Source organism: Microcebus murinus, chromosome 6 (genome assembly GCF_040939455.1).
Source record: "Microcebus murinus isolate Inina chromosome 6, M.murinus_Inina_mat1.0, whole genome shotgun sequence".
Lineage (NCBI taxonomy): Eukaryota > Metazoa > Chordata > Mammalia > Primates > Cheirogaleidae > Microcebus > Microcebus murinus.
In genome coordinates this window covers 36,322,877-36,341,036 of record NC_134109.1, presented here as the reverse complement: position 1 = coordinate 36,341,036, position 18,160 = coordinate 36,322,877, and the positions used below count along the sequence as shown (strand labels likewise).

Here is an 18,160-nt window from a genome sequence, read left to right as displayed (position 1 = left end):
TGTGGCAGTGTTTCCTATAGCTGGTGCATCAACTCCTGGGGTTCTTAGTCAATTAACTCAGTCATTCCACCTGTAATATGCTGCTCCTGACCAAACCCCATCCCTGCCAGACAGCCTCAGAATCTGTACGATATCACTGTAGAATAATTAATACTTATAAATACTTAAAGAGATTCTTAAATGTGTGAACATTGAGAAATGTTGGCCGAATCCAATGGACATAATTCTGGTAAAAATTTTCAATTCATATCACATCTAAAATGGTACATTTAAAGTTTGGAAATGTGTATTTTATGTTTTTCCGAGGAGACAATCAGATCAAATCCGAATTTGAGCTATAGAAAGTATACACTAGTTAGTTGGTTACTATACAGAATACTTATTTACTTTTATGAAAAAGTAAAATACAGGATAACATAATTATGTTTAGATAAAATTAAAACCTGTTGGGACTAGTTTGAAATTTAAATTATTAAATATTTATTGTCTGGTTGAATTGTACAGAGAAAATTATTTTTTAGTAAAACTCAAATGATTTCTATCTTGATGTATGAGTTAAATGTAATGCTACTTAGAATGTTATCATTCTAAGCGCCTCTGGGAATAGTGTATATTAGTGTTATTTTAATGTCATTTATTATGATGTATGTTGTATCACAATATGTAAAATGCCATTTCATTTTGCTAAATGTCATTACATTGATAAAATACTTGTGACATTTAGCCATCAAGAAAAGCTTCTATTAGAAGGAGAGAAGTATTTGCAAAGTAAGGAAGACTTGAGATTAATGCTCACAGAACTAAAGAAGAAACAAGAAGCAGGCTTCGCTCTGCAACATGGTCTGCAAGAGAAGAAAGCTCAGTTAAAAATTTATAGGAAATTCCTCAAGAAAGCACAAGATTTGACATCCTTGCTAAAGCAGTTAAAATCTCAAGGAAATTACCTTTTGGAGTGTACTAAAAATCCCAACTTCAGCGAAGAGCCTTGGCTGGAAATAAAGCACCTACATGAAAGTCTTCTCCAACAACTGCAGGTGAAGTGGTCAAAATAAAATTTTCAATGATACTTATAATTATGCATAATTACACAAGATTTTTTTATGGAACTATTTTTGTTATTGTTGTTCCTTTGGTAAACCAAGAGCTTTCAAATTTAATTTATCGTTTTTAGATGAGAATGCTAACGTTCAAGGATTGAGGGAGCAATTCAGGCAGTTTTGCTGGAGGGATCCATTGTGTATTATTTGATGATGGTATTCTTTTCTCTCATCAAAATTCCCTTCTTCATGGGTAGAATGGGTTAAGATTTTTTAGGCATCGCTATGAAAAGGTAACAGTGTCAAAGCTATCCATACATCGATACATCCGTCATCTGTCTACTGTAATAGTTCATATCAGTTATCCTATTTCACCTTCTCATTAGTGCCTCTCCCTCAGATCTTCCCACATGATCTTTACTAAAAGAGTTAAGAGGTAAAATGTTAGCTTGTTGTGAGAGAGTATATTCTCTTAATACAACTGTTTATCATTCTCTGCACACTGAAAGCCAGCTTCAATGTAAAGATGACCTGGGTAAGGTACAGATGGCAGGAGTTGGGCAGGGGTTAAGATAGACCTACCTGACTGTAAATTGTTTAGTTTAACAGTCGCTGCTTTCCTGATCAGGTGTGGTCATTTTATTTGCTTATCCCAAGGAGAGAACCTGAAGATGGTTTTGCTCTTGTTACTTTTTCCTAAAGTTTTCCCAAGTTTGGAGTTTGATTCTTAGGGTAGGAATCTGGGGTTAGTTTGATCTCAATTGGTCTCATTTCCAAGTGCAGGTACTTGGTTTTAGTACAGAGGATAATTAAGGAAGCTGCTTTATTATGGGTGTTTGTGATTTAATGATATAATTTGTAGCCATTTCAGTTTGTAAGCATCTTGACAAATAGCCTTCATGAAGAAAACGGAGGCAAAGAAGCGTGGGAAAAACAAATGTATTTTCAATAAGAGTCTTTTTTTTTCTTTCAGGTAAAGTAGAGATTTTGCAGTGAAATATCGCAAACCCTAAAATATTTATTTGAGAACTTTGGATGATTTATAGCTATATTCCTATTTCAAGATGAAACTTGTAAACAAGAATTTATGAATAATTTAATTATTTTCTGAGTGAAAAAATTGAGAGAGACGTACTTCATAAATTATCAATGGCTTTACTTTTAGGATTCCGTGCAGAAATTGGAAGGCCATGTTCAAGAACACCACTCATACCAGATTTGTGTCACAGACCTGAATACTACTTTGGACAATATCTCCAAAGAATTTGTCAGTTTTTCTGATAAGCCTGTGGATCAAACAGCAGTTGAGGAAAAACTGCAGAAACTACAGGTATTAAACAATGTCCAGACATGATAGATGTTTTAAAAAAATTAATATTAATTATACCTTGACTAATCAGTATCTTCTGTTAGAAATTTAAGTGCTGTTCAGATGGCTCTTAGGTAATTAAAACTCTGACCAGTCATAAAAAATGGGAATATTTTCCCTTAGTGGCCAAAACCATTTGCAATTTGAATTGAGCGGTACTCTGACTCAGTGGGTCCTCAATTTAGGGGGACAATTTTACCCATGACCAGCCTGTAGCTCTGGGACATCTTCGTTTTAGAGACAACCTAGTGATTCCAGCGGATACTCAGTGGTCAAAGGGTGCATCTCACTCAAGATCTAGGAGAAATGTTTTGATTTAGCATTGTTCATCGTGGGTGGAGAGAAGTTGTATAATTTTTACCTTCTTAATTTTCATACTCACGGAATAAATCAGAGCTCTCCACAAATGTAGGGCTTCTAAGATTCTCACTCTCACCCCCACAACACCTAACCTTATACAATGAGGATCCTAGCCTTGTACCTACATGCTCAAATATATTGCTTGGACTCTCACTGTTTGCACAGCCAACATAAGCAGGCCTGAATGGTGTCCTTTAGAAGAAAACAAAATAAAGCATTTTCTACTCTACTTTCACAGTTCCTGTACTGGAGAAATCATGGGTGAATTTCATGGCATAGCACTGCTGGTATGAACTTGGGAATTTCTCATCTCTTCCATTTAGGGATCTGGGAACCCAGTAAGACTTCTCTTCCAGAGCAGCCTGACATTGAGACAGGGCTACCTCCCTCAAAAAAAATTTTTTTTTAATGTTTAAAAAAGTTTAAAAAATATTTTGTAGAGAGAGGGTCTCAGTCTGTCACCCAGGCTGGAGTGCAGTATTTGCAGTCATAGCTCACTGCAACCTGGAATTCCTGGGCTCAAGTCATCCTCTCACCTTGACCTCCCAGAGTGCTGGAATTGCAGGCATGAGCCACTGTGCCCTGTCTGAATTTTAAATATTAGCATTAGATTCATGGGCACATTCTAAATGATTCTTTATTTGTTTTAATACTTTGCACATAGTAGGCACTTATTATTGTGTGTTTTGTTTGTATGAAAAGGCTATATCTTGGACAAAATATATGTTAAACAAATATCTGTTGATAGCCTCCTCAGTTCTAAGAACTGTGCTATGAGAGATTTCTGCATTACTTGTTGCAAACTTTCTAGTATTATATAAAATCTCCTTGAGAATTTGCTCTAGGATGCTGTATTGGTTTCAGTTTTGCCCAAAGTTTCATCTATGTGATATGAGTTGATAAGTTTATTTTATATTTTCTGCTCGTGAAAGCAGAAATATTCTGTAATTTACAAAAGTCAATTAACTCTTGTGGCAACTGGAGATACTTTTTGTAACAATCTTTTTTTCCACTCATAGGAACTAGAGAATAGACTCAGTCTACAAGATGGCACATTAAAGGAGATTTTAGCTTTAGCAAAATCCATCAAGCAAAATACATCTTCAGTGGGACAGAAGATTATTAAGGATGATATAAAATCACTTGAGTGTAAACAAAAAGATTTGGAAAACAGACTCGAATCTGCTAAGCAGGAGATGGAAAATTATCTCAAAAGCATTCTCAGATCAGGATGCTCAACAGAAAAGAAAGAAAAGTTTACTTTGCTGGGCAGAGAGAAGCAGACCACTTCTGATGTTCAGGAGTCTACTCAGAAATCAGGTGCAGTGGAAAAGTTGGAGGAAGACTGGGAAATAAACAAGGTAAGTGCTTGTGATTGCACTCTCTAAGACATCCAGTCCAAGAATGAAGAGGTATTCGGCTCTGAAAAGAGGGTCGTAAATCAAGCATTCTGATTTCATAATTAAATCTTCAGTGTACTGGCTATTTACGAAGCCCACTTGTAAAAAGAGCCCTCAGAAAGCTGCCCAGGATTTCAGTGGTGAAATATTACTGTTCAGTGTGTTAAAATGTCAGTCATCAATTTAGGTTTATTATTCTCTGCGATGTGTAATCAGATACACTTTCTTGGGTCAAGAGCGCAAAGGCAAATTAGAAAAAGCAAAAGAAAAGAAAATGTGCTTTACCCATTTTCTCAGGACAAAAAAAAAATCCAAGAGCCCAATTTTTCTTTTTTGATTGATTTCATAGTGAAATCAGAGACTGTTTGAAAGGATTGTTTCCTTTCTTTTTCTTCTGATGTTAACCCTATACTGCAAATATGCTTTTAAATGTTGTCAGATCATTTAGTGTGAGGATATCAACATTCAGGCTCCTCATTTTCCCCAGGGAGAAGGAAGAAGAATGTTTTTTTGTTTTCATTGTAAACAACCGAATGGGTACATTTTCCTGTGGCTCTTAAAGAACTCTTCTCATAGGTTACAGATTGAAATGGGAAAGGAGCAGACAAAGAGCTATCTAGTAAACTATATTTGAGAGAGTGTCCCTGGCAGGCAGCGGCTCACTTTCCAGGCCCCAGTGGGACAGGTTGTGAAAGTTAAACCATTCAGGTGTGAGTTCTCATCAGCTTGTTATGGGGTACACAGTCAACAGGAACGAAGAGAACAGGTTGTCTTCCTGGAACAGAAATGCATGGAAGAGGAAAAGAACCAGATAGAATTTTCTAGAAATCTGTAAAATAAGGTTAAATACCAACAGAGCATTCCACTGGCCATGAGAAAAATCTTATAAATCCCACAGTGTTAGATATTGCTAAGGAAGTATGTCTAGCGGATTAAGGGCTTAGTGGGTGAGACTCTGTAGGTTGTATGTGTAAAAGAAACTTTCTTAACAGTATTTAAATAACAACAGGTGAAGTAAAAAAGGAAAAATACCTGAGTGCTTTCTGTGAGATAGCTTGTATAAGAGGACACAGTCCTAACTCATGACCTTGCTTAAGGGAGTTAGTTGCCTAATAACTTTTTTCTTTTAATTTCAGAATATTGCAAGGGTACACATGTTTTGGTTATATAAGCCTAATAACTTTTAAACTAACTTTGCAGACCCATTTTAACTGAACCTAAAATTCAATAGAATACATTGAAAACTATATACAGATCATGATCAAATAAGAATGTGTTTTTAATTTATTAAGCTTTTACTTAACTTTGAATGATAGTTTATTGATAATTTATAATGCTTCATTAAAATAATTTTTTTCAGAGCAGATGGAGAGACAAGTCCTCAAATAATTTTCATATGTCTGGATGAAGGAGTCTCTCTGAACCTATTCTGGTTCAAGGGGCTGCACAAAAAGAAAAAAGTCTGGTTATAGAAAACTAGTTTTAATTCTGTAGCTACATTTTTTTAAAAAGTTTTTAGTAGCATGAATATTTTTCTGAATCTGTGATTCTTATTTTCTTTACTATAAGTACTAGATGTCTTTACTTTTATGTAGTATTAGACTTTGTAATATTATATAACATTAGACTATGTAAGATCAGTAGCAATTTTAAGGTTGAACAATAACTAGTAAAAGATCAGAGATACGCATAGACAAATAAAATACAGATTATGATGTGACAAATGCCATAACTTAGTGTAAATGACTTAAGCAGGAGTCTCAATTTAATGAATACATAGAATGCGTAAAAGCACAATTTGCTGCATATAAATCTGATTAATCTAAAACTATTGTGATAGTGAAATAAGCACTTCAATCATTGAAAACATTTATTGAGACCTATTTTCTGCTAGAATGTGGGGATACAGTTGTCACAGCTTAATGTCACAGATTAGAGCATATGTAATTAGTGCTAAATTTACACATCTTTCTGAAATCTAGAGGGACTTTTATGAGATTATCTTCAATAGTCTCCAGAAGAATTTTTAGGAAATTTTTTATTTTTTCTTTATCTTTAATAAATTTTATTAATCTTAGAATTTTATTGAAAGCATGATTGCAATTTTCAAAAATTGTTATCATAGCATGTATAACATTTGAATGCATTGCCAAGAGTTTCATTTTAAATGAAATTTAGGGGGTATTTTAGATTTGGACCTTTGGTTGAACTTTTTTTTTTTTTTTTTTTTGGAGACAGAGTCTTGCTGCTGTGTTGCCCAGGCTAGAGTGCAGTGGTGTCATCATAGTTCACTGCAGCCTCAAACTCAAGCGATCCCCCTGCCTCAGCCACCTGAGTAGCTGGGACTACTGGTGCACACAACCATGCCTGGCTAATTTTTTCTATTTTTTGGAGAGATGAGGTCTTACTCTTGCTCAGGCTAGTCTCAAACTCCTGGCCTCAAGTGATCCTCCCACCTCAGCCTTCCAGAATACTGGGATTATAGGTGTGAGCCACCACACCTGGCTGACCTTTTCTTTAATATTGGAAATATTGACAGACCTAGAGGCAGCGGGAGTTGCCAAATTCAGTCTGAAGGGTTTGGGTGCTTATGATCCAATATCATACTGCATATTTTTATAGACATAGATTTCTTAGAGTTTTCAAGTATGAATAGGCAGAATTATCTTCCATCTCCCCCTTCCTATATAGGTTAGGTGAAGTAACAAATTAGGAAAAGTGAGGACTGTTTAATTGCTCAGACTTTAGGCGTCCATAAAGGGAAGTGATAAAGAGGAAAAACAGGGAAACTCATACGTTTGTAATTTATTATTTTTTAAAGAAATTATAATGCAGTGTTACAGCTTAACTGGTATTGAATGATCTTCCTTGTCCCATCCTTCCCAAATGACAACCTACATGAAATAATTGCTTTTTTAAACACCCAAAACCGTTTGTCTGTAATTACTTCTTTAATTTCCTTGTCATTGGGTATAATTGTTAGTAATTCTCAGTCGTTTCTTATTCTTTTCAAAAAGTTCTGAGCTTTTATAATTTGATGGTTAAGAAGGCCTCTGCAGATAAATCCTGGAAGGTAGATGATCACACATACAGGCAGAATGCGAGAGGCTTCCAGCTGTGGATAAGTGGGCAGGAACAAAGTGTGGAGTCAGAACTAGAATGAGAAGGAAACTGCCTGTAGGAGAGTTTTCAATCCTAGGGTAAATGATATCTCTTTCTGGTGTTGTTTACCCTGGAATCTTTGTTAAAAAAAAAAAAAAAAGAAAGAAAATTTATAATGGAGCACAGATTTGGGCCACATGTCAACTAGAGTGTCCTCCTTTGCCCTTTCTGGCTAGAGATATTTTTCATAATCCAAGATTTATAAGATGATTTATCCTATAAATCAGAGTTATTCCAGCATTTGTTTCAAAGTTTCTCCACTTTCTTTCATCCCCAACTAAACCCTGTTCCTGTCATTCCTAACAGATACCTGATCAACAACTGCTAGATTGACAGGTCCTCAATTTCTTTTCACTCCATTCAAAAGCCCACAAATTAATAATATTGACAGTGGAAGACTAAACTTCTCTTATTTTTTCTCTGGTTTGAATGAATCTGTATATCCATTTACTAAAAATTTATTGAATGGGTAGTGAGGATTCAGACATAGACATGGTCTCTGTTCTCATAGAGCTTCTAGTCTAGACAGGGATTCATACGTTAACCAACTAATTACATGAATGAGAGTCTAATCATAGGAACTAAAGGAAGGAACCCAGTTCCCTGATGACCTTTAACAAAGGAATCTGCCCTACACTGTAGGGTCAGAGAGAGCTTCTCTCAGGAAGCAACATTTGAACTGAGAATAGAAGCATGTGTTGGAATTAACAGAGCTCAGGGCTGGGTATTCTCTTTCCTCCTGTGGTGGAGAGAGCATGAGGAGTTTCAGAAACTGATGAAGTGCCCTGTGGCTGGAACGTAGTGGGTAGAGGACAGAGGAAAGCGACAGAGAGGAGGCCTGAGAGGTAGGTGTGACTGGCTGTGCTTTGTTTTTCACATCAACATTTTAGACATTATAGAAAGAGAGACAGGCAGTGTCCGTAGCTACGTTGATCTGCCTTTTGGGTTTGTCCCTGATAGTGATATGCTTATGCTTAGAATTGATTTTCACTGCTCTATATTAGAAGACATATATCTTCTAGAGCTCCTGTGATACTCTACCCCACTGTTGGCAGGTTACAAGTGATAGATGTAGGTTTCTGTCACAAGTTACCATAGCCATGGGCCATTGCCCCTGAATGGGAAAAGGGACATTGAAGCTGTTAGTAACTTGCTTCTTTCTGCTGTGCTGATGTGTTTGCTGATGGAAGGTGGGTGACATGGGGATCTGTTTTTTGTGTGTGTCTGTAGACGCCTTTCAACACTGCCCTTTTGGCTTCTAAAGCCTTTGCTTTGGCATTGGCTTAGAGAGGGCAGGAGCCCTCTTCTTTGCCTTGGGCACCATCTTGTGAAAAGCTAATTGTTAAAGTAAAATGTTTGCTTTGTGAATTAAGGGACATAAAGATGAAAATGGCATGGTCCTGCCCTTAATAAGAGTTGATGATATTCTTATTCTCACCTTCTATTGTTTTTCAAACAGACCAAAATCAAACGAAAGATATGTGGTTGGAAAAAAAGCAACACTTTAAAAAAACAAAAAACACATAGTTGGCAGTTTGTCTCAACCCATGCTTTTGATAGAATGATAATTTTCCACTTTATTATTAACTTTGAAAATTTCACTTATGCTCAGAGGCTCAATATGTGTATTTTCATACACTGTTTAAAAGTTATACTTTGTCTTGAATTTATACTAATTATACTCTAAAAAAGAGAGAGAGAGAGAAATTCCAGCAGCAGTGTGGAAGGAAAAGAATCAGATGGCCAGGGGTTTAGAGTTTATAAGGGATCATGAGAGGCCTTGCTTTTCTGGATACTCTGTAGTAGACAGGAGCCCTTAAAAACTTGTACCCTTGGAGATAGACCAGAAGCACTACCAAGCCAGAGAAGGCACTAGTAAGCTCCTTTTTCCAATTGGCAGGAAAAACTGTTCTTGTATGCGCTTTTGAAATATTTTATATTTTAAAATAAAATGTTTCCAGGTGATCCTGCAAGATCACAATACAGCATAGCAAAGGGTCATGAGCAAAGGATGCCTGTTGTGAAGTCGTCATTCCAGGAGCCAATGGGGACCTGGAGTCCGTGTTCTAACCCTGTTGGCGAGGGTGAAGGAATGTTACCTTTTACATTTCAAATGTTCCTTGGAGGGACTCTGTTGGCTTTTCTGCCAAGTTAGGAACATGGCTTTGGGGATTGGTAAACAAATGGTGTTTTGGCGTGATTTCAGGTTTTTCCGATTACTTTTTCTGACCACTAAAGGCAGTCGTTAGAAATGTTACCGTTGCTCTCCTGCGTAATCATAGTCCTCAGGCATTCGGTCACCAGGTAAGAGAGACCAAGGGCTCTGAATTCTTTGTAGATGATTTATAATTGATAAAGCTATTATAAGGTGTAATACCTGGGCCTTTAGCTTAGGTCTCTTGCACCCCAGGTGGATTTGTCGAGTCCTCTAACAAATAGTAACCAGTACGGGGAAAAGAGGCAGGTGTCTACCCCATCTGACCACAGCTCACAGGCAGAAAGTGCCCACAGGCCAATGAAACCTGGGGCGTGACACTCTCTCCTTTTTTTCCCTGGATCTTTCCCCTTAAGATGCTGCCTCAAGATAGATTTTCACCATAGTTCACGTGAGCAAATTGTCAGAACTGGAGAAAATTCACAAAAGTATTTCAATCATCTGCAACCTTTTGGAAGAATTGACTTATGCTAAGTGTCAATTAAGTTCTTCAAAACCAGTAACCCTAGACAGCTGAATTCTCTTACCAGTTAGACCTGGCAAAATTCCAGACAGTATTTGTTTTATTGAAATAAACTTTTAAGTTTAGAATAGGTTGACGTTTACAGAAAAGTTGCAAAGATAATATAAAAACTTATACATCCCTGCATCAAGTTTCCCCTATTAACATTTTATATTACTATCTAGGCAGTATTTATTTATTTATTTATTTTTGAGACAGAGTCTCACTCTGTTGCCCGGGCTACAGTGCTGTGGCGTCAGCCTAGCTCACAGCAACCTCAAACTCCTGGGCTCAAGTGATCCTCCTGCCTCAGCCTCCCGAGTAGCTGGGACTACAGGCATGTGCCACCATGCCCGGATAATTTTTTCTATATATATTTTTAGTTGTCCAGCTAATTTCTTTCTATTTTTTTAGTAGAAATGGGGACTCGCTATTGCTCAGGCTGGTCTCTAACTGCTGAACTCAAACAATCCACCCACCTCAGCCTCCCAGAGTGCTAGGATTACAGGAGTGAGCCACCATGCCAATTTTCTACATTGTTTGGGGATGTGGGAACCTTTTATTTACAGATTATATATCTCAAGGATTCTACTGACATGAAACTATATGGAAAAATTAAATGGTTTTTCATTTATGAAGTAACTAGAAAATAAAAACTAATACTTTAGCAAGATAATGGACATCTTTTAAAATTACTGCCATGGTGCCTAGTACCATGTATTTGTTGAAAGAATGAATAAGTGAATGAAGACACCTTGTCTCTCTATGTGTCCTATTGAGAACCTCAGGTTTTAACAGCTTTCAGAAAAGGTCACTTTACCTCCAGCCTTATGCAGGTTTAAATTCTTACTACTTACTGATTAGCTTAAGGCATAATTTAGTCTTAATATCATGAAATATTGGCGTTTCCTCCATTTATCTACTTATTTTAAACTACCAATAGGTAATGATGAATGCCTACTGTCTCCTCTGCCCCTCTATGTGATAGTGAATGTTAAGTATAAACTTTGGAACTTTTGTGTTTTTCATATCTATTTTCCTTCTATAAATTATTTCCATAGATTTATGCCTCAGTATACAATTGAGCAATGCTAGATCCTGTACTGTCTTGTCAGAAAAGGTTCATTTGGGGGAATGCTATCAACATAGGCATTGATTATTGTTTGGAAAAATCATCTTTGCAAGTGCCCAATTATACTTTTTAAAAGTCTTTACTCCAAGCAAATAGAAGAAACTGGAATTTTTTCATGAAGAAAAATAAAAATTATTTATTTGGAAAGTAGACTACTCAGCAATTAATCTTTTTACATTTTCAGAATTCAGCTGTGGAAACGATTATGTCAAAACAACTTTCTCTTGATGTTCAAGAAAGCATGAAAAACACTGAAGATGAGCAGAAAGTCAATGAGCTGCAAAATCAACCTTTAGAATTAGATATTATGTTAAGAAATGAACAATTAAAAGAGATAGAGGTATGGAAACATGAAAAACACTGACAACATGATTGCATCATTTATCCAGTGCAATACAATATATTTTAATTACAAAAAACTTGCTTGTACAGAGTGAAAAGTCTTATTTAACCTTTGCCTGGTGATCAATCTGGTAACTCTATAATTATGTACTAATCAGTAAGTTGTATAAATCTTTCTATTTAAAAAGTAGAAGAGTTTAATGAACATTAGTTTTCTTTCTCTTTCACCAAGTTTCAAAAAACTTACTCAGTAATAGAATTTGAAGATTTTTAACTTGTTATCATTCCTTTTCTTAGATGTATTCTTTTGATTCTGACAAATTCCTTTCATTTTTCCTAATGATAATGTGATGGGGGTCCTTCTTCTTTGTTTTTACAGCTGTGTTTACATAGCTATGTTTATGTATTTATGTACTTGTAGGTATGTAAAGTAATCTAAACATCCAATACAGGCCATGTTTCAAAAAGTGAAACTATAAATGCTCCCTATAATTTTAGCTAAGTTTATGTAACAGTAAACGTGTCTAAAATGAGAAAGAGAGGTGATGTATATAAGTAATAAAAATAAGATGACTCATTTTTTCAGACTTTGCAGAACACTTTAAGACAATAGGGTGATCTAATTGATATTAATTGTTGGACCAATGGTGAGTTTCAGTCTAGATTTTAACATGATTCTAGTGGAAAAAAAAAAATTGTTAGTAGCCGGGCATGGTGGCGCATGCCTGTAGTCCCAGCTACTCGGGAGGCTGAGGCAGAAGGATCGCTCGAGCCCAGGAGTGTGAGGTTGCTGTGAGCTAGGCTGACGCCATGGCACTCACTCTAGCCTGGACAACAAAGCGAGACTCTGTCTCAAAAAAAAAAAAAAAAAAAATTGTTAGGACCTTAGTTTCTCTGTGTGCAAATGAAATATTTAAAACATCTTGGGATTGAATGTGTTATCTGAAGGGGAAAAGGAAAGGAAAGAAAATGAATGAATGAATAAGTGAATGAGTGAGTGCATATTTACTGATTTGTGTGACTTGATTTTAGGAATTATATACCCAGCTGGAAGCAAAGAAAGCAGCCATCGAACCGCTGGAACAAACTGAATGTCTCAGGCAAACAGAAACAAGTGCCTTGGTTTTCCACAATACGAGATATTCAGTATACCACTTGGACAATCTGCTTCAGGCACTTATAACTTTGAAGAAAAATAAAGAAATCCAATATTGTCTCCTTAAAGATTTTCAGGAACACCTCACTGCAGTTGAATCCTCAATAAAAGCCTTGTTGACAGAAAAGGAAAGTCTAAAAGTGTAAGTGTAAGAATTTAGGACTTTTCAGATATCTTCATGGGTCACACACACACAAAAAAGAATTGAGGACTTGCATTCTTTTAATTCAAGCACAGTCTCCACAACTTTGGACCGGTCCAGAGTTTTAAGAGTTTATACTATAAGCCGGGCGCGGTGGCTCACGCCTGTAATCCTAGCACTTTGGGAGGCTGAGGCGGGCGGATTGCTCAAGGTCAGGAGTTCGAAACCAGCCTGAGCGAGACCCCGTCTCTACCAAAAATAGAAAGAAATTAATTGACCAACTAAAATATATATATATACAAAACATTAGCCGGGCATGGTGGCGCATGCCTGTAGTCCCAGCTACTTGGGAGGCTGAGGCAGTAGGATCGCTGAGCCCAGGAGATTGAGGTTGCTGTGAGCCAGGCTGACGCCACGGCACTCACTCTAGCCTGGGCAACAAAGTGAGACTCTGTCTCAAAAAAAAAAAAAAAAAAAAAAAAAAAAAGAGTTTATACTATAAAAGAATATTATGATTTAAAAACTATAGTGTAGAAATTAAATTCCATATGGAAGATGTCTTAGTCTGGACTGCTGTAACAACATACTGTAGATTGGGTGGCTTATGAAAAACAGAAATTTACTTCTTATAGTTCTGGAGGCTTGGAAGTCTAAGAAGTTCAAGGTGACCGCAGATTTGGTGTCTGGGGAGGGCTTCCTCTCTGGCTCATAGGCAGTACCTCCGGACTGTGTCCTCACATGGCAGAAGGAACAGTGCTGCTCTTAAGGGGGTCTCTTTTATAATGACTCTAATACCATTCATAGGGGCTCCATCCTCATGACCTAATTACCTCCCATTGGATGCTACCTCCTAATACCATTACATTAGTAATTAGGTTTCAAAATATAAATTGGGGGGGAGGGGACAGCACAAGCATTCAGACCATAACAGAAGCCATTTAAGAAAATTCTGTTGGTTTCATGCAAAAAAAATTTTATATTAAGTATGTTTTACAAAGTAATTTATTAAACGATTCACATCATAAATATCTGTAAAATAGATTTAACTTCTGTGGAGTTCAGTATTATTTTTGTTAAGGATGTATTCTAAACTCTGGGGCCCCAGGAGAGAAATGTACATAATTGTTTTCTGTCAACATAATTGATTTAAATGGTTTGGTAAATATTGAATATATATATTGTATATATATATAATATATGTTGTAATGGTTTCTTACAATATATGTTGTATATTGTATATATATATGTATATTAGTAATGGTTTCTTTTAAAATATATGTACTCCTTTTGGCTTTGAAAATGATGGCAAATACAGTTTTTTGTTTTTTTTTTCTGTTTTGAGACAGAGTCTCACTCTGTTGCCCAGGCTAGAGTGAGTGCTGTGGCGTCAGCCTAACTCACAGCAACCTCAAACTCCTGGGCTCAAGCAATCCTCCTGCCTCAGCCTACCGAGTGGCTGGGACTACAGGCATGTACCACCATGCCTAGCTACTTTTTTTTGTGTATGTATGTGTGTATATATATATATATATATATATATAATTTGGCCAATTAATTTCTTTCTATTTATAGTAGAGACGGGGCCTCACTCTTGCTCAGGCTGGTTTCAAACTCCTGACCTTGAGCGATCCGCCCGTCTTGGCCTCCTAGAGTGCTAGGATTACAGGCGTGAGCCACCGTGCCCGGCCCAGATATAGTCTTAATATGTAAATATATACTCATTATTAAAAGGTTTATTTTATACTTATACTTAAATGAGGGTTACTTTCAGCAATATCTCTTGAGAAAACAATTTTATATTCAAAATATTAGCTTGATAATTGCAACTTCTTAGTCAACATCTATATTGTTATTATTGGAAAGATGATAAGAAAAGCGTTGATACTATGGTAACTTCAGTCCCAGACTAACCTTATGCAAGCACTTTACAGTTTCCAAAGTATTTTTACATATGTCATCCCCTTCACTCCTTTCCAGTTTTTCACCTGTCTGATTCTCATTTTACAGGTAAGTTTTCCACAACAAATTGAAAGCCACAGTAAACAAGATTCTGATTTTTAAGGATAGAGTACTTTTACAGACAGCCTAATCCTCTTTTCTGTAACTTCAAAGGCAAAATTAATTTTAATAACATCTAATTACATGTCACTGTGTAATAAGTATTAAATATTAACAAGCTCTATTTTTATTGTTTTTCTAGGGGACCACTGGATAGTGTAACATATCTGGACAAAATTAAAAACTTGCTGTCATCCATAGAAAAAGAGAAAGGTTCTTTAGGCAAGCTGAAAATTGAATGGGAGAATTTATCAAACCATGCAACGGACATGGATAAGCAGTTGTTGGAAATCCAGATTAAGCAACTTGAACGTGGTTGGGAACAGGTGGAACAACTGGTTCTAAAGAAGTATTCTCAGCAAGTAGTAGAATATGATGAATTTATGTCCCTTGTGAATAAGATGCAAGACATTGAGAATTCTTTGCAGCAACACGAGCAATGTCTACAATTAAGGCTGAACTCGCCAGAACAGGAGGGGAACCAAAGCATGATTGCCTTGGCCACTCAACTCGAGGCTACCAAGCATAGATTTTCTGTTTTGAAGGGGCAAGCTGAACTTCAGATGAAGAGGATTTGGGGAGAAAAAGAAAAGAAGATTTTAGAGGATGCAATAAATAATTTGAAGAAGCAATTAGAAGCATTGAAGCCATTAAACCTAGAGGTAGAAAATCAGATTGAGAAGTGTGACATTAGGCGCAAAGTGAAGGAAACTATGTTGTGGATCAAGAATCTGTTGAGTGAACTCATTACCCCCATTTCCCTTCTCCCAGATGACATTCTTTCACAGATCAGAAAATGCAAGGTGACACATGATGGCATTCTGGAGAGGCAGCAGGCTGTGCAGTCGTTGGTTGAAGAGGTCAAAGGTAACATTCCTAGCCTTACAGCACATGAGGGTGATGATTTAAATAACCTCGTAGAGGACTTACAGAAGCAATACCAAATGCTGGTTTTAAAATCAACCCAAAGATCACAGCAATTAGAACTTAAATTGGAGGAAAGAAGCAGATTTTTTGCAATAATAACAAAGGTTCGACTTGCACTTCAAGGAAAGGAAACACCGATAATTCCCAAGGTGGAAACAACCTCCCCAGAAGCTGAACTAGTGCCTCATCTTACTGCTTTGAAGGCTTCGCAGAAGGAATTACAAGAAATTGAGAGTGTCATCTCAACACATCTTCAGGAACTAACAAACATCTATGAGGACCTGAATGTGTTTGAAAGATTATTTCTGGATGATCAACTAAAAAATCTTAAGACTAGAGTCAACAGAACACAAAGATTCATTCAGAATAAATGTAAAGAAATAGAACACAAGGTAAATTTTTATAGAGAATTCCATGAAAGAACATCTATGCTTCAGAAGGAGGTTGACAATATACAACACAATGAACTGCTGCTTCAAGAAATAGATCAAGGTGTTAAAGAGGAGATCTATAATCTGAAAGACAGATTCATCAGTATTCAGCATAGCATCTTACAAGTATTGAAACTTAAAGAATTATTTGACTGTATAGGACTAAACTGGGATGGTTCACAACTTGACCAATTACAGATACAGGTATTTGAAAAAGAAAAGGAACTGGAAGGAAAAATTAAGCAGTTAGAAACATTTGAGGCAGAACATGGCAAATATCAAACATCACTAGGTAAAATGAGAGCTATGAATTTGCAAATTAAGAAGAAGGCTGAAGAAGTATTAAAAGCTTCTGATACTTCCCCAGAATCTAATCCATTCAATGCTCAAATTTTGAATCAGAGAATCGAGAAAGCCAAGTACTTATATGATGACATACTAAAGAATTTAAATGAAAATAAGGCTTTTGATGATTCATTCAAAGAGCAAGAAATAGTACAAATAAAGCAGAATGCAGAAGAAAATGATAAGTTACAGAAGGTTCTCCAAAACATGATACTACAATTCCAGCCAAAAGAAATGGATGAAAAGAATTTTCAGGACAAACTAGAAAATACCATACATGTTTTAAATCAGATAAAATCTCAATTACAACAGCCTTTACTTATAAATTTGGAAATTACACATATTGAAAACGAAAAGGATAATTGTGAAGCATTTCAGGAACAAGTTCTGGCAGAAATATACAGTATTAAAGCTGTGACTCCTGTTGAGAAGCAAAGAGAAGAAAGCTCTTCTGAAGCCAGTGATGTGGAGACAAAATTATGTGCCATCGAAGAGCTTCAAATGCAGCTTAGCACAAGCATTGATTTGCGCACAGTAAGTTTTAAAAAATTAAGCAGGTAGTGCATCTGTTCTGATTTCATGACTTTATGTTTCGCTAGTTAATATCTGTACTTCTAAAGGAGTTACATGTTCTACAGGAAAGTTCTCTACAGGATAGCCATTTTAAAAAATTGCAATAAGCCAGTTATAATCCTGACTCATTTTATATCTAAAGGCAAATGCCTTATAGTTTGGAAAAGGACAAATCTAATCCCTTTATTTCTATTTCCCTCATAGTCTCTTTTGAACTTAGAACAAAGTTTTTTGGAATTTTTGTTTTTAGAGATAGTAAGATATAATGGAAGAAGTATGGTGTAGAGGAAAGAACACCAAATAATAACTAACATTTATTTAGATTTTAAAACATCAGGTGTTCTAGGCATGGTGCTAAATGCTTCATATTCAATCTGCCAACCCAAATGAATGACTGAGGCAAAAATCTCAATCATTGGAGATCTATTAAGCCAAGGTTTGGAAGATATGCCCTGGGAAAAAACATGAACTTCAGACAAACTGTGGCTGTTTTTTCCCAAAGGGAATCTGGAACCATCAGCATTTTAAAGGCATACAGAGAGAAGGAAGAAGGCAGGGCGTTGGGGGAGGGGCTGATGAGGTAGTAGCTTCATTCTTGTGAGGCCCAAGAAATCTACATTTTATATAAAATAAGAGAGTGAAGGAAGTGTCAATTATGTAGATGTTCCTGAGTAGGTGGAATAATTCCTGATTCTGTCTTGTCTCCAGTTCTGTTTGTTGCCTGTAAGATAAACTTGTAATTCCTTATTAGTGTGGAATCAATAGGCTTTAGTTTTAGGTGCTAGACAGAGGTACAGTTTGCTTGTCCTTGCTTATGGGAGGTTAGCAAGAAAGTTCCTTAATGGATGATCTGTGTAGCCAGCTCTTCACAGGTGCCTGCTGCTGTGATTTTCTTTTTATGAATCTTTATAGCAACTCTGTGAGGTGGATGTTATTATTAACCTTGTTTAAAAATAAGGAAATTGAAGTTTAGAGACATGAAGGTTTTTCCGAGGGTCTTGCAACAGTA

At 36.3% G+C, this 18,160-nt stretch overlaps 1 protein-coding gene across 6 annotated transcripts in view; it reads left to right on the top strand.

Annotated features, from left to right (window-relative positions):
* SYNE2 (spectrin repeat containing nuclear envelope protein 2) overlaps nucleotides 1-18,160 on the top strand; it is a 306,127-nt gene that overhangs the window by 141,189 nt on the left and 146,778 nt on the right. For all 6 annotated transcript variants that reach the window (XM_076003979.1, XM_076003977.1, XM_076003981.1 and 3 more), the window contains 6 exons: nucleotides 725-1,034; nucleotides 2,203-2,367; nucleotides 3,786-4,127; nucleotides 11,362-11,517; nucleotides 12,552-12,817; nucleotides 15,018-17,112. In XM_076003979.1, coding sequence (XP_075860094.1) covers nucleotides 725-1,034; nucleotides 2,203-2,367; nucleotides 3,786-4,127; nucleotides 11,362-11,517; nucleotides 12,552-12,817; nucleotides 15,018-17,112 — 3,334 coding nt within the window. The remainder of the gene's footprint in view (nucleotides 1-724; nucleotides 1,035-2,202; nucleotides 2,368-3,785; nucleotides 4,128-11,361; nucleotides 11,518-12,551; nucleotides 12,818-15,017; nucleotides 17,113-18,160) is intronic.